General features: G+C 42.6%; 1 protein-coding gene across 1 annotated transcript in view; it reads left to right on the plus strand.

Annotated features, from left to right (window-relative positions):
* LOC145391405 (neuronal acetylcholine receptor subunit alpha-10-like) overlaps nt 1-12,961 on the plus strand; it is a 71,409-nt gene that overhangs the window by 27,710 nt on the left and 30,738 nt on the right. The window contains exons 2-3 of the mRNA XM_080266013.1: nt 9,317-9,462; nt 11,445-11,599. Of these exons, the coding sequence (XP_080122139.1) occupies nt 9,317-9,462; nt 11,445-11,599 (301 nt within the window). The remainder of the gene's footprint in view (nt 1-9,316; nt 9,463-11,444; nt 11,600-12,961) is intronic.

Here is a 12,961-nt window from a genome sequence, read left to right on the forward strand (position 1 = left end):
CATGGCGAGTGTGTGAATATCTAATTATGCATTTTGCCAGCACAATAAGTTTCAGAAATATTTAAAAATTTTCTGAAAATATTTGGCATATATATGATCATTGCACAGTTGCTGTAGTTGCACAGTACAGGTAGCGCGTACTGCGAGGTACATGTAACACATATTGCACACTACAGGTAGCCCGTTTTGCGTTGTACTGATAACTAGTTTTGCGTTGTCCTGGTAACACACTGGACAGTACAGATAACACCTATTGCACAGTGCTGATTGCACAATAGGTTGAACATTATCATCGAAATAAGCATCGGTATTTTCTGGGATCATGAACACGAACCATCGTAAAAATAATTTACGGCTTTCATGCGGAATAAAATTAACCTTTGAATACGAGAGGTTTGGGGGTAATAGTTGTAACAGTAGTAGTAGTAGTAGTAATGTTGGTGATGATGGTCTGTTTAATCTCTTTTATACTATATTCATTGCGGACTTTTATTTTATAAACGACGGTGATGATGCTGTCAGTATCAAGTACAAAGCATATTGCAAAGAAAATAAATATAAAAAGGATAACAGTGAGATGTAAAATAAAGTAAGTCGTCAAGGAAGAGGTGCTAGGAAACCTTTTTTAACCGACAAGAATACCGCCCACATTCGCCTCAATGAAAACCACGAGTTGTGAGGATGAGGGTGTCTGAGCGGAGCCGTAAGTTAGTCCTGAGGAACACACGGTATTTTTTGAGTCTCGATCCCCGCCACAGACATAATACGAGAACCCGGGAGTCAGAAGGGCAAAGGGCATATCGGCCAACCGCAGAAATATGGGGCTTCACGCTGGAGAATATTGGCCAGGTGATATATTTGAATTTGTATCGCTGACTGAATTTTCCTCCCCCAAGTACTTTTTATTTTTGGCATATTTTTGTGTATTTGTGATGTATGTACTGGAACGTAAAGTATAAATCATTGTGTGTCCTATTTTCTTCTCTTTATTGATAATGAGATATTGTGCATGAAAATCAGAGTAATTATTCTCGGAAAAATATGAAGGCATTGTGTGTGTGTGTGTGTGTGTGTGTGTGTGTGTGTGTGTGTGTGTGTGTGTGTGTGTGTGTGTCTGTCTGTCTGTGTCTGTGTGCGTGTGTGTGCGCGTATGTGAGCGACCTCGAAATTCCATGGTGGGATTAGATTGACGACGTCGTGGCCTGCCAATCGCTTCCATCTCGTCGCGGAACTGAATTGCTGATCCGATCTGTGTGGGGGACCTGTTTGAGAAAGGAGGATGGTTGGGTGGCTTCTGATGGGGTATACATTTTTATAGGACGGCCTGGTTTAATTTAGTGAGAGCAGGGTAGCTATTCCTTTTCTCTCTCTCTCTCTCTCTCTCTCTCTCTCTCTCTCTCTCTCTCTCTCTCTCTCTCTCTCTCTCTCTCTCTCTCTCTCTCTTTACTGCCATTTTTTTTGTACTGAATGCCAGTCGAGCTTTGAGTTAGCCCCATGACGTTTTCCTTACTCAGTCGTCTGTCGATATTTATTTTGTGTTAATCGAATATTGAGGTATTGCTATGTGCCGTACAGAGAGAGAGAGAGAGAGAGAGAGAGAGAGAGAGAGAGACTAGAGTAGTGCCAGATGCTTCCACTAAGTACCAGTGGAATATTTGTGATGAGCACCTTAAGATTAGGGCGCCAGCAAAATTTCCGATGATTTCCAGTCCAATTTATCCAGAAAGCCAGTCGAATACTGGACATTTTTAAATAATTACTATTCGAATTTTTGTATATATTATCAACAATTACTCAACCGCACCCCTTTTCCTCACCATCCCCTTCACCCACCCCTCCTCCCTCCCTCCTCTTCCCACCTCCTCTCTTAGGTCCCCCTTCCTTTTTCCCACTCCCCTCTCCCTCATCTTCCCCTCCCTTTCCCCCAGGTTCCTCCTTCCTCCCCTTACCCCCTCTGACCACTTGAAGGCCCGGGGGAGTGGCAGCCAATTAAGTGACGAGGCGGACGTCATGGAAGGAAGGCAGTTGGTAAGCCGCGATGGAAACAACATTTTCTTGCAGTTGGAGATGGAGATAGATAGATAGATAGATAGGAGAGGGAGAGAGAGAGAGAGGAGGGGGGGAATATGTAAGTGTGATTGAAGGAGACAAAGCCTGTACCATACCCACTGTACATTCATCACTAATACCAGCAATGTATTTTAGTCTTGTATTAACCAACCAGTACCAACGCATATACACCCTTTCTATCCCCCTTTCCATCCCTCCATCTAACCTCCTACGCTCCAAACGCCGTCCAGTCCATAACCTTTGTAGTGGCCTTTTTTTTTTTTTTTTTTTTTTTTTTTTTTTGAGGCACTGGAACATTTTGTACGTGTGTGAGAGATCAAAGGTGCTTCGTGGCGTGGGAGGCTGTGCGTATTACTGATGGGTGGATAGAGGATTTATGTTTATGTTTTATCTGTCATTCTATCTCTTTATCTGTATCTATCAATCTATTATCGTCACTGTTTGCTGTTTTCTTTCACAGTCTTTTCCTTCTCTCCCTTCTTACTTCACTGCCATTCTTTATTTTTCCTTTACATTCCATTCCTTTTTTCATATCTCAGTCCTCACCTCCCACTCCCCTCACTCCCCTCTGTTTCTTCACTCTTCCTTCACTCTCTCCACCCCACCTCTCACTTTCTCTCACACTTTTCTCTCTCCACTCTATCCTATCCCCCCCCGCTCTCTCTCTCACTCTCTTTTCTCTCTTCACTCTCCTCTCTTTCCCTGCCTCCTTGTCGCTGCCAACGCCGGGGTCAAAGGTCGTCTCTCCCCTACCATCATTTTTCACGTCCCCCGCCGCCATCCCCACAGAGAGTGGAGCGACCGGTCAACCGTGAGGCGTGTCGTGTTGTTTTGTGTCGTTCCGGTCGCCCCCTGTCCTGCCCTGTCGTTTCGGTCGCCCCCCGTGATGGATGCTGGATAGAGGGTTCCCTTTGTGTGTCTGATCCCTCTCCTGTTTCCCTTTTTCCCTTGTTTTTGTTGTGTATAATCTTGCATATATGATAGGGGGTGGAACCGTAGTGTATTCAAGCTAGTGAGCGAGTGAGTTCCTCTGTCAGTAATATTGTAGGGTCGATTTGCCCTATAAACATTTGTTCGGATGTATGTTTATGTCTTGTCCAACCCAGCCTTTGAAATGAGAAGGTTAGCAAGAATTTTCCGCTGACTTTCACTCCATTACTACTGCCAGTGTCTGCCTATTTGTCATCACACTCCTGTCCCAGATTAGTGAATGGATCTGGAAGTAGATTATCCTGTCTGTCCGTCTGCCTGCCTCTCTGTTTGTCTGTCTCGCTATTTCTTACTTGTCTGGTTCCCCTACCTCTTCATCGGATTGCAGAAAACTAATTAAATTAATGGATGATGTTTAATACTGTGTCGGGCTCCTAACATAGGGCCAGGGATGAGGCAAGCAGTTTTGATGTGAGTGTTTAGAAAGACAAGGACACAGTAGTATTTCTAACTTAACACACGACCAGGACCGAGTGGCAGGGATAGATTACACACTCTACTTAGCGTCCTTCAGGTTCTCATTTCCAGTCTTACTGCAGAGTTTATTTTTTCCCTATTGCCGGTATATATATTGTTTTTTCTATCCTGGCCCCCCTCCCAGGACACGATGCACGGAACCCTTGCACATGGCTTCATATTTTAGTTTCAACCATTTTTTCCGGGTGGTTTCTTGTTGGCGGGGACACTATTTTTTTTTTTTTTTTTTTTTACTCTTCCCCCCTCCCCTCCCGATAAAGGGCTTAGGGTGTGTTCCTACTTATTTTCTTATTATCTTTCTTTCTTTTTGCGAGAGGTTTCATGTTGCCTGTTTTTGGTAGATGTTTTTTTTTTTCTTATTCTCTTCCCTTTAAAAACATAGACCAGGAAATGTTTCTGGAATCTTCCTTTTTTTTTTTTTTTTTTCTTTTTCTGTTTTTTACATCCTGCCTTCCTGCACTGAAAAGGCTGTACAGTGGACGTTTTTACAATTGTTTTTTCTTCTCCCTTACCCTACCCCTCCCACCCTGCCTCCCTAGTACAGTGCAAAGGAAACGTTTCTACTTAGTATTCTGTTTTGTGTCACCGTCCATTCAAAGATCCTTTGTGGCGTTTCATTTTATTCATTTACCCATCGACAGGATTCTTGTAGGCAAAAACACTGAGGAAGGTGTTCATGCAGATATTCCTAGCAACATGTGTCGTCACAGTACATTTTTTCTTCCCGGTGATTTCTTATAAGCATCACCGAGTCTTAGTTCATTTAAAGATTCATGCAGTATTTTCCTTTACAGTTAGTGTTCTTTTCAGTGATTTCATGTAACTAGTACAGGAATGGGAATTGATGTAGAAATTCCTGGTGGTATTTTTTAAAGAGTTGCTTTTTGTCGGAGTTTTTTCGCATAAGCAGTATTGGAATAAGAGTTGGATATTCTCACCACACTTTTAATAATACTGACGTGGGAGTTAATGCAGAGATTCGTGGTAGGATTTTTTTTTTTGTGGTTTGGGTTGGGTTCTGCTTACCCGTGTGTCCTGTCAGGCGGGTGTTTGATAAATGTTGGGATGTGACGCTGGGGCCACGGTATCTCATTTATCACGAATCCTCTCTCACCCTCCCACACATATGCATGCATACACTTCCATGAACATAAGTCATGTATGTACGAGTTAATACACACCCACAAACACACACACACAAACACACACACACACACACACACACACACACACACACACACACACACACACACACACACACACACACACACACACACACACACACACACACGCACACACACACACACACACACACACACACACACACACACACACACACACACACACACACACTACCTCTCCCAGTTATTCAAGCCTACTCACTCACTCACTTTCAAACACCACCTCACCTGGCCGCTTACTCCTTCCCAGCTCTCAGCCTTTGCCTTCTGCGACCCCCGCTCCGTAGCGATTCACTCCACAGTAGTGTGTGTGTTTGTGTGTGTGTGAGAGAGAGGAGGGAGGAAACGACTCGTGACCGGCGGCGGTGTTCCATGTTTGATTATTTTTTCTTTTTTCTTTTTCTTTTTTCTTTTGCATCCCCAGCTTCACACACAAATAAAAGCTGGACGGGGATGAGCACACAGCGGTGGCCTATAGTAAAGAGAGAGAAAGTACGGTAACCTAACAAACCCATGCTGGCGCATACGATGTAATCTTCTTTAAAGCTAGGAGAGTGGGCAATCTCAGACCAAAAAAGTTTGCTGTGGTCAGTTTGTTTTCATCTGAGGGAATTGGGTCACTTTCATTGTTTAAATACTAAAGTCGTGGTTGTGTGAAATCCAACGAGCCTTGGTTATGAGGTAGGAACGAGTCTCCTCGGTTACTAATCAAAATTACCTGTGATCTGACTGCACTTGGTCATCAGCCTAACTATAAGGGGTTAGGAATCCATGTTAGGTCAGAGTAAATGCCCAGCAGTGCAGGAAATACTTTTGTTGCAAGTGATTACATATAAGCTGATCAGTATTGGAGCGCGGCAGCACAATTCCTGATAGACAACTAATTGGATTATAGTCTTTCGTGTGCTGTACTTGCAATATGGAAACTCTCAGTCTTTGCTGCATTGTCGACAACCTTGTTCTTGCTTTCACCATGTACAGCCTAGCGTTTGGAAATTTTCTATATAGGAAAAATTTCCGCCTGCAAAAGTTAACAGCAGTTTTGATAAGGTAGTGTTCGTATGATTTCAGACAGATAGATACAAAGATAGATAGATTGTTGATTGGTTGTTGTTTGAATGATTGATTGATATAGATGGGTTGAAGGGAGTGAGATCGTGTACTCTTTTTCTTTGATGTATCGTAATTATCTGAGAGGCGAGTTTGGAGTTACGCGGAGAGACAGACAAATGAGGAAGTGAAGGAGTGTTGTGGTGTTGATGTGGATGTGCTGGAATGCATTAGCAGAAATACTTTCAGGTGTTTTGGTTATATGGAGAGAAAGAAGAATGAGAGACGGGGTAAGAAACGTGTATGTAGGTGGAAGGGAGGAGGGGAAGGGAGAAACTGAGGATGAGATGGAAGGAAATGTATATGAGAGAGAAGGGAGTGAGTTGGAGAGAGGGCAGCCGGATGGTAGAGGACAGGGTGACATGGAGGCGATTTGTTTGTGGCCACTCTTTACGGAAGTAAGGCGTCTGACAATAAATAGATAGATAGATAAATAGATAGATAGATAGACAGATAGGCCGATAGAAAGGTATTTTGCTTGGTGAAATTCGAGAGAAATGCTGAGTGCCTGTTTTTCTGCACCGTCTGGCTGAGTTGATGTGGTGAGTGGAAAAAAGGAAAATATGGAAGTGTGTGTGTGTGTGTGTGTGTGTGTGTGTGTGTGTGTGTGTGTGAGAGAGAGAGAGAGAGAGAGAGAGAGAGAGAGAGAGACGGGGAGATAAACCGGATGAAACGAAGGCTTACAATAGCTAACAAAAATCACCTAATTCCCCCCTATAGCATCAGATTTCACGGCATTCTTCCATCTGACCTGCTGACGACCTCATGAGAGAAGATGGGAGGGCAGGGTGAACTGATAGAGGTGGAGGGGAGGGGGAGGCTGTACTTGATTCATTGTCATCGCAGTTTGGCTCTTAGTAGTGCCAATATATCATTTATAACAGAACCTACTAACTGTATATATTAAAGCATTAGTGTTTCATCTGGACATATTTTTCACCATACTCATGTGTTGTATATGCCTCAGCGATAATTGGGGAGCATCAGCTATTACACCAAGGTACTCAGGCGTTACGTGACTCCGCCTCATTAATAACACTCGTACATACATTGATTAAGTTCAGAATTAGTAATCATGTGTTTAATTAATCTCCACACACACTCTTTCTGCCCGACGCCGATGCACGTACAGCATTATATTTTGCCAAACTGTGTTGTGGACCCAGGATCATTTGAAACGTGAACCCAGTGGACTGCAGGCCTGAGCTACCCTTCTGCTTCAGTCCACCATTTATCTTTTGGGGCATAGGGAATTAGTTGAAGAACGTTTGTATAACGAGACAGTTGATCCGCCCTGTTATATCAGTGCCACCATTTGAAGGCGGTAAAAGGGTGATATTGCAAGGTGACTCCCAGAGAGAGTGAGAGAGTTTTGGTGGAGAGGGTGAGAGTTCCCCCGAGAGACGGGTATCAATGTTTCCAGGTGGCTCACCTGCTGTCAGAACAGGGACATGGTGTGAGGCATTGGGGTTGGGTGAGGTGTGGGTAGGCTTTGGTTGAGAGTAGGTTGGGTTTGGTTAGGTTTGGTTAGGTTAAATTAGGTTAGATTATGCTAGGTTAGGTTTGGTTAGATTTGGGTACAGGATAGGTGTGTGTGTGTGTGTGTGTGTGTGTGTGTGTGTGTGTGTGTGTGTGTGTGTGTGAAGTTAGAGTGTGTGCATGTTGGCTCAAGTTGACAGACATCTTGTCACTGAGGACTGACAACCCGGCTCAGCCTCAAGTTGGCATGCGGGACGGCCACAGTTGGCCTTAAGAGAGAGAGAGAGAGAGAGAGAGAGAGAGAGAGAGAGAGAGAGAGAAAATGTGACTGGATAACATATTTTTAAATAAACGAAGATAGAACGAGTCATCCCATTCCACTTCACCTCAAATCACCTCTCTGTCCTTCACCTCAACCCTTACTTACACTCTTTCTCATGTCATCCTACCTCTCCCCTCACTTCTCACCTCATTTCATTCTGTATCCACCATAACCCCATCTTCAGCATCTCTTTCGCTGACTTTTACCTCACTTCACCTTGCTTCATCTCACCACTTCACGTCACTTCCACACAACCCCAACTTCACCCTCTCTCCTTTCTTTGTCCGCCCTTGATGTGGTCTTCGTGTGGGTCTCAGGCGCGGCAACTGGTTTTTCTTATGGAGTTCAGAGAGAGAGAGAGAGAGAGAGAGAGAGAACTGTCAAAATATTAGCAATATTCTGTATATTAATACCACAGTGATATCCTAAATACATATTAATACTGAAGTGAAATTCTCGGAATGATATCTATAGTGCCATTCTGAAGGTTATGCTAATTCTATAGCATTATAATAATACTTCAGCGCTGCACTAGAATTTTTGCCATTTTTTTAGTAATTTGTGGGGTTTGTGCCACACTCGGTATGGAAGTGTCGAAGAACTTTTGATCATGCTAAAATATACAGGGCGGTCCATATATAACGCTTCTCTTCCAGTCAGCAGGGCAGTTTTTTGTGTGTTGCGGGGACGGTTCATTCAGAGGAGTCAGTGTCTGTCATCCATCATTCATTTCCTACTCACATTGCCACACCCACGCCCACACCAATGGACTTAGCCGTACCCACAACACGTACCGGAAGTTTTTAGTGGAGCGCTGTGTGCAGTCTACAGTGGGCGGCTTGCACATCTCTATATGCAGTTGCTTATATAGTTAAGCAACTCGACAAGGCACTTTTGAAGCCATGTATGTATCTATCAATCTATCTGCCTATCAGTTGATCTGTGTCTATTCATCTGTCTCTTTGTCTATTGCCAGACGTCTTAATCCCGTAAGGGGTTGTATAAAAAGCCACCTCCACGCCGCCGTTAGAAAGGCTACAAGCTTTGAAGAGACTTCTTGATCTGTATTAATTAGATATATCTTTCTTTAACCCTCTCATTTCCAGAGGTCATTCCAGGATTGAGTAAAATCGTCTTATGGTAGCAGAAATAAGCTAGAAAGTGCGTCATCTAAGTGAAAGAGTTGAAAACGTGGCCCCATACCACCCAAAAAGCTCCGTCTCGTCTGGGTAATAAATGGTGCAGTTAATGGCGGGCGTGTTCCCTACCATTACCCACCATATATTCACCCGTGGAACTCTAATCTTATCCATTATTTTTTTCACTCGTGCAGCTCTATCTCATCCCTTATTTTATTCGCTTGTGGCATTTTTATCTTATTCTTTATTATATTCATTCATGGAACTCTGTCTTATTTGTTATTCTTTTTTCATTCGTATGCAAAAGTTCTCTGTACTGAAAGTCTTCCGCAATGCCTGAAACCTCCTGAAGTGCCCCTCAAGTCTCTTCTCTTTCCTCCTACAGCACTGGTTGTGGTGACCAGCGAGTAGGAAAGTCCCTATAAAATTTGACGACCTTCTGAAGTTCCCCTCATAGCTGGGGTTCCACTATGAAGCTCCTTATTGTCTGAAAAAGAAAAGTAATATCCCCCGAAACCTACTAAAATCCTCTCTTTCCCCTTCTTCAGTGGTGGTTGTGGTGAGCGACGAGCAGGAGTACCGCCTCACTCGCTACCTCATGGCCAACTACGACGCCTCGGTCCGCCCCGCCAGGAACTCCTCCGAGGCGCTGTCTGTCGTCTTCGGCCTCGCCCTCCACAGCATCATTGACGTGGTAGGTCACTCGGATATTTTGTGTATTCGTATCTATTTGGTTAATTATTTATTCGTCTGTTTGACTTTTTTTTTTTCATTTATATGTATTATCGGCTATATTTTTAGTTACCTGATTGATCGGCCATTTTTCTCCATTTACCTGTTTGTTCAGTTATTTATTTTACAGTAGAAGATTTGTAAGTACAGGATACCAATAAACCAGTTAAACTCTCTCTCCCAAATTACTCGTGTGGAAAAAAAAATATATATATTCATTTTCATCCTGCGAACCAAAGCAAAATCTACCTTCGTGTATAACAAAATTAAATGAACGGACATACATAATAATACGTCTCTCCATCTCTGACTTTTCTCTGTGGATAATATGTATGCCTGCATTTTCTACATTATGACCTAAACTGAAAATTCTTTGATGGTATAATAAACAGTAAATGAATAAGTAAAAACATGGCTTACCATGCGTCCTTTTTTGGGGGGATGAAAAGTATAGAAACGGTCGCACTTTTCTGTGTGATAACCTGGAAAAAAAGTTTGAGTGTTACGTTAACAGAATATAAAGAAGTTAATAGATTGATAAATAATTCAAATCAACGTTAATGAATATATGAGCACGGCTTCCCGTCCCAGGTTTTTCTCCATGGATTTAAATTATGCCCTCGAACTTTTTGATATTACGACCCAAACCAGAAATCATTTGATGGTAAAGTAAAATGCAAATGAATAAATAAACACGGCTTCCCATCTGTCCTTGATATTCTTCCATTTATGAAAATTGTATGTTCACACCTTTTTTTTATTACTCGAAACAGAAATACTTTTTCAGTGTGAAAACCCGGTAAATAAATAAATTTATTAATTAATTAAAGCGCAAAATGCCATTCCAGGTTTTTCCTCTATGTATGGAAATAATTATCACTCACCTTGCAGCTTTACGACTCGATTCAATAATCCTTTCTGAGAGTAAAATGAACGGTGGATAACTATTTAGTATCATCATCATTATCATCACCATCAACTTCATTATCATTCATTATTCATCATCAGTATCATCATCATACAATCATCTTTTCCCACCTATGGACGGGGCGAGGTAGGGACGAGAGAGCAAGAAAAAAATTGACAAAAGGAGAACTAGCAGAAGTGTGCCTAATTGATGGGCCACACTTTCATTTACTCACCATTCAAGCCCCTGGAATCCTGACTCCACGTCACCTACTGTAAATATTCACCTGTAAGAATAGATTAAGTTGGGCTGAGTTAGGTGGATTGCGATGAATTCCGGGAAGTGAGGGATGAAGAATGTGGAAACAAGACTGGTATTATTTATCTGGCCATGGTGCTGTGTTTTGCCGTGTGTGTGTGTGTGTGTGTGTGTGTGTGTGTGTGTGTGTGTGTGTGTGTGTGTGTGTGTGTGTGTGTGTGTGTGTCTGCCGTGTTTTCTGCCTGCGTGTTTGTGTTTGTAGCGTGGCGGTTTGCTCAGCCACAATATTAACTGTTTGTGCAGTCAATTTCCCATGAGACAGGCCTGGTATTTGGGTCCTGCACTGCCACAGACTTGGATGATTTCGATTTTCCGCTTATTAGAACAGGACGATTGAAAAGTAAATTAGGATTGTACTATGAGAGGGAGTTTTCTCAATAGTTGTTCGTGATTGCTTTATGTGACTAGCGAACTGAAAAATGAATAAGAGTTGCATATGAAAGAGTGTTTTAATAGTTGTCGCTGTTTTATGGCTGGATGAAAATATACATAATCATATTTTAAACAGTGTAGCTTAGAAATATAAAAAGAATTCTTATACAGAACTGATTATAGGGAAAGTTCAAAATACTTTTCCATTAATTTGTTACTTAAATACCGGTTTGTAATTCACCATATATAGGTAAAGCTTTGTTGAACGTTATGTACAGTATAGATGTACTAATAACCCTGCTAACTACCCAGCCACACCCACTAACCACCCAATTCATCCCTTACAGGACGAGAAGAACCAAATCCTGACTACGAACTGTTGGCTGACGCAGATTTGGACTGACGCTCACCTCACCTGGAACGCGTCAGACTTTGGCGGGATCCAGGTCATACGTGTGCCGTTCCATAGGGTCTGGAAGCCTGACATCATCCTCTATAACAAGTAAGTGGATAGAGATAGGTAGATAGATAGATAAGTATTGTAGATATGTAGGTGATAGATGGTTACATGGGTAGATAAACAGGCGAGTTCATTATTATAATTACAAGTATTATTGATATTATTGTTACTGCCGTCATCATCATTCCAACCCCCTTTCACAGTTGTGAGTGGGGAGGGCAGACCTTAGACATAGGAACAGGGAAAAATAAAATCGGGAGCACCTTGAACAGAGAGAAAGTAGGTGGGAGGGAAAAAGAATGTGTAGGCGGAACAGAACGGCAAGGGGGAGAGAGAGAGAGAGAGTAAACTAGGTCACATGAAGCCCTTTTCAGAGAGTGTGCAGAAATCTGATCTCTTCCTGTATAGGGACGCTGAGTGGGTGAATGGAGGAAAAGAGTAGGAGTTGGAATGAAGGGAGGAGGAAGAGGAAGAAGAGAAGAAGGAGGGGGAGGGAGGTTAGTGGAGAAGGAAAGAGGAGGGGAGGGGGAGAGGAGATGTGGAGGGGAAGAGGAGGGATAGTTACATAGGCTTGAAAGGAAATAATAAAGTGATGGAGAGAAGGAAATGGAAATATTTGAGCGGAATGAGTTGGCAGTAAATGAAATGAAAGAAAGGGGAAAGGGGAAAAAGGAAAAGAGTGTCACAGGTTAGCAGGACAGAAGGACATAAAGGAAGGGAACAGTAAAGTGATAAAAAGGAAACAAGAAAGGGAGCATGGTGTAGGAGGGGAAGAATGAATGAGGGAATTAAAGAAAGGAGGTTGGAAAGAAATATGGGGAAAGATGGGAAGGGGTAGTAGAATTCCAGTGATCAGAAGGGGAGAGGGAAGGAAGGAAGGATTGAGGAGGGAGAGAGTGAGAAAACGAGTGAAGGAATGGGAGTGAGGAGAAGAGGAGGAGCAAGAGGGAGAGAACGATATTAGCAGAGAGAAAGATAATAAATCGGATTTTCTACTCACTGATTCGATATCGTGCGTCCGTGAGCTTTGGCATTAGTTCTCACAACAAAGAGCGAATCAGAACTTCCGCCTTTCAGAAGTCCTATTTTAAGTATTGTGTACATTCGGTCGACGAATTATTAGAAACTTTTTCGTCGTTATACGTTGAAAGCATTTAAAAATAATCTCCAGGTATGTTTCGTGAATGTGTTTGCCTTTCATTTTATCAGTAAATCATGAGGAAACAAGTTTAAGCAACATACCCTGGATGGTTACAACATAACCAATGACGCCTGGTGGTATAGTGGGTTAGGATACTCCAAACGAATGGAGCCTGTAAGGATTTCCGTGTGAGGGATGGTTGGGGTTTATTGCTTACATATTGCCGCCCAGGGACGAGTGAGGCTGCTCACCCTTGTCTTAAA

Source organism: Coenobita brevimanus, chromosome 18, assembly GCF_032717465.1.
Source record: "Coenobita brevimanus isolate Jiangsu-jjx chromosome 18, ASM3271746v2, whole genome shotgun sequence".
Taxonomy (NCBI): Eukaryota; Metazoa; Arthropoda; class Malacostraca; order Decapoda; family Coenobitidae; genus Coenobita; species Coenobita brevimanus.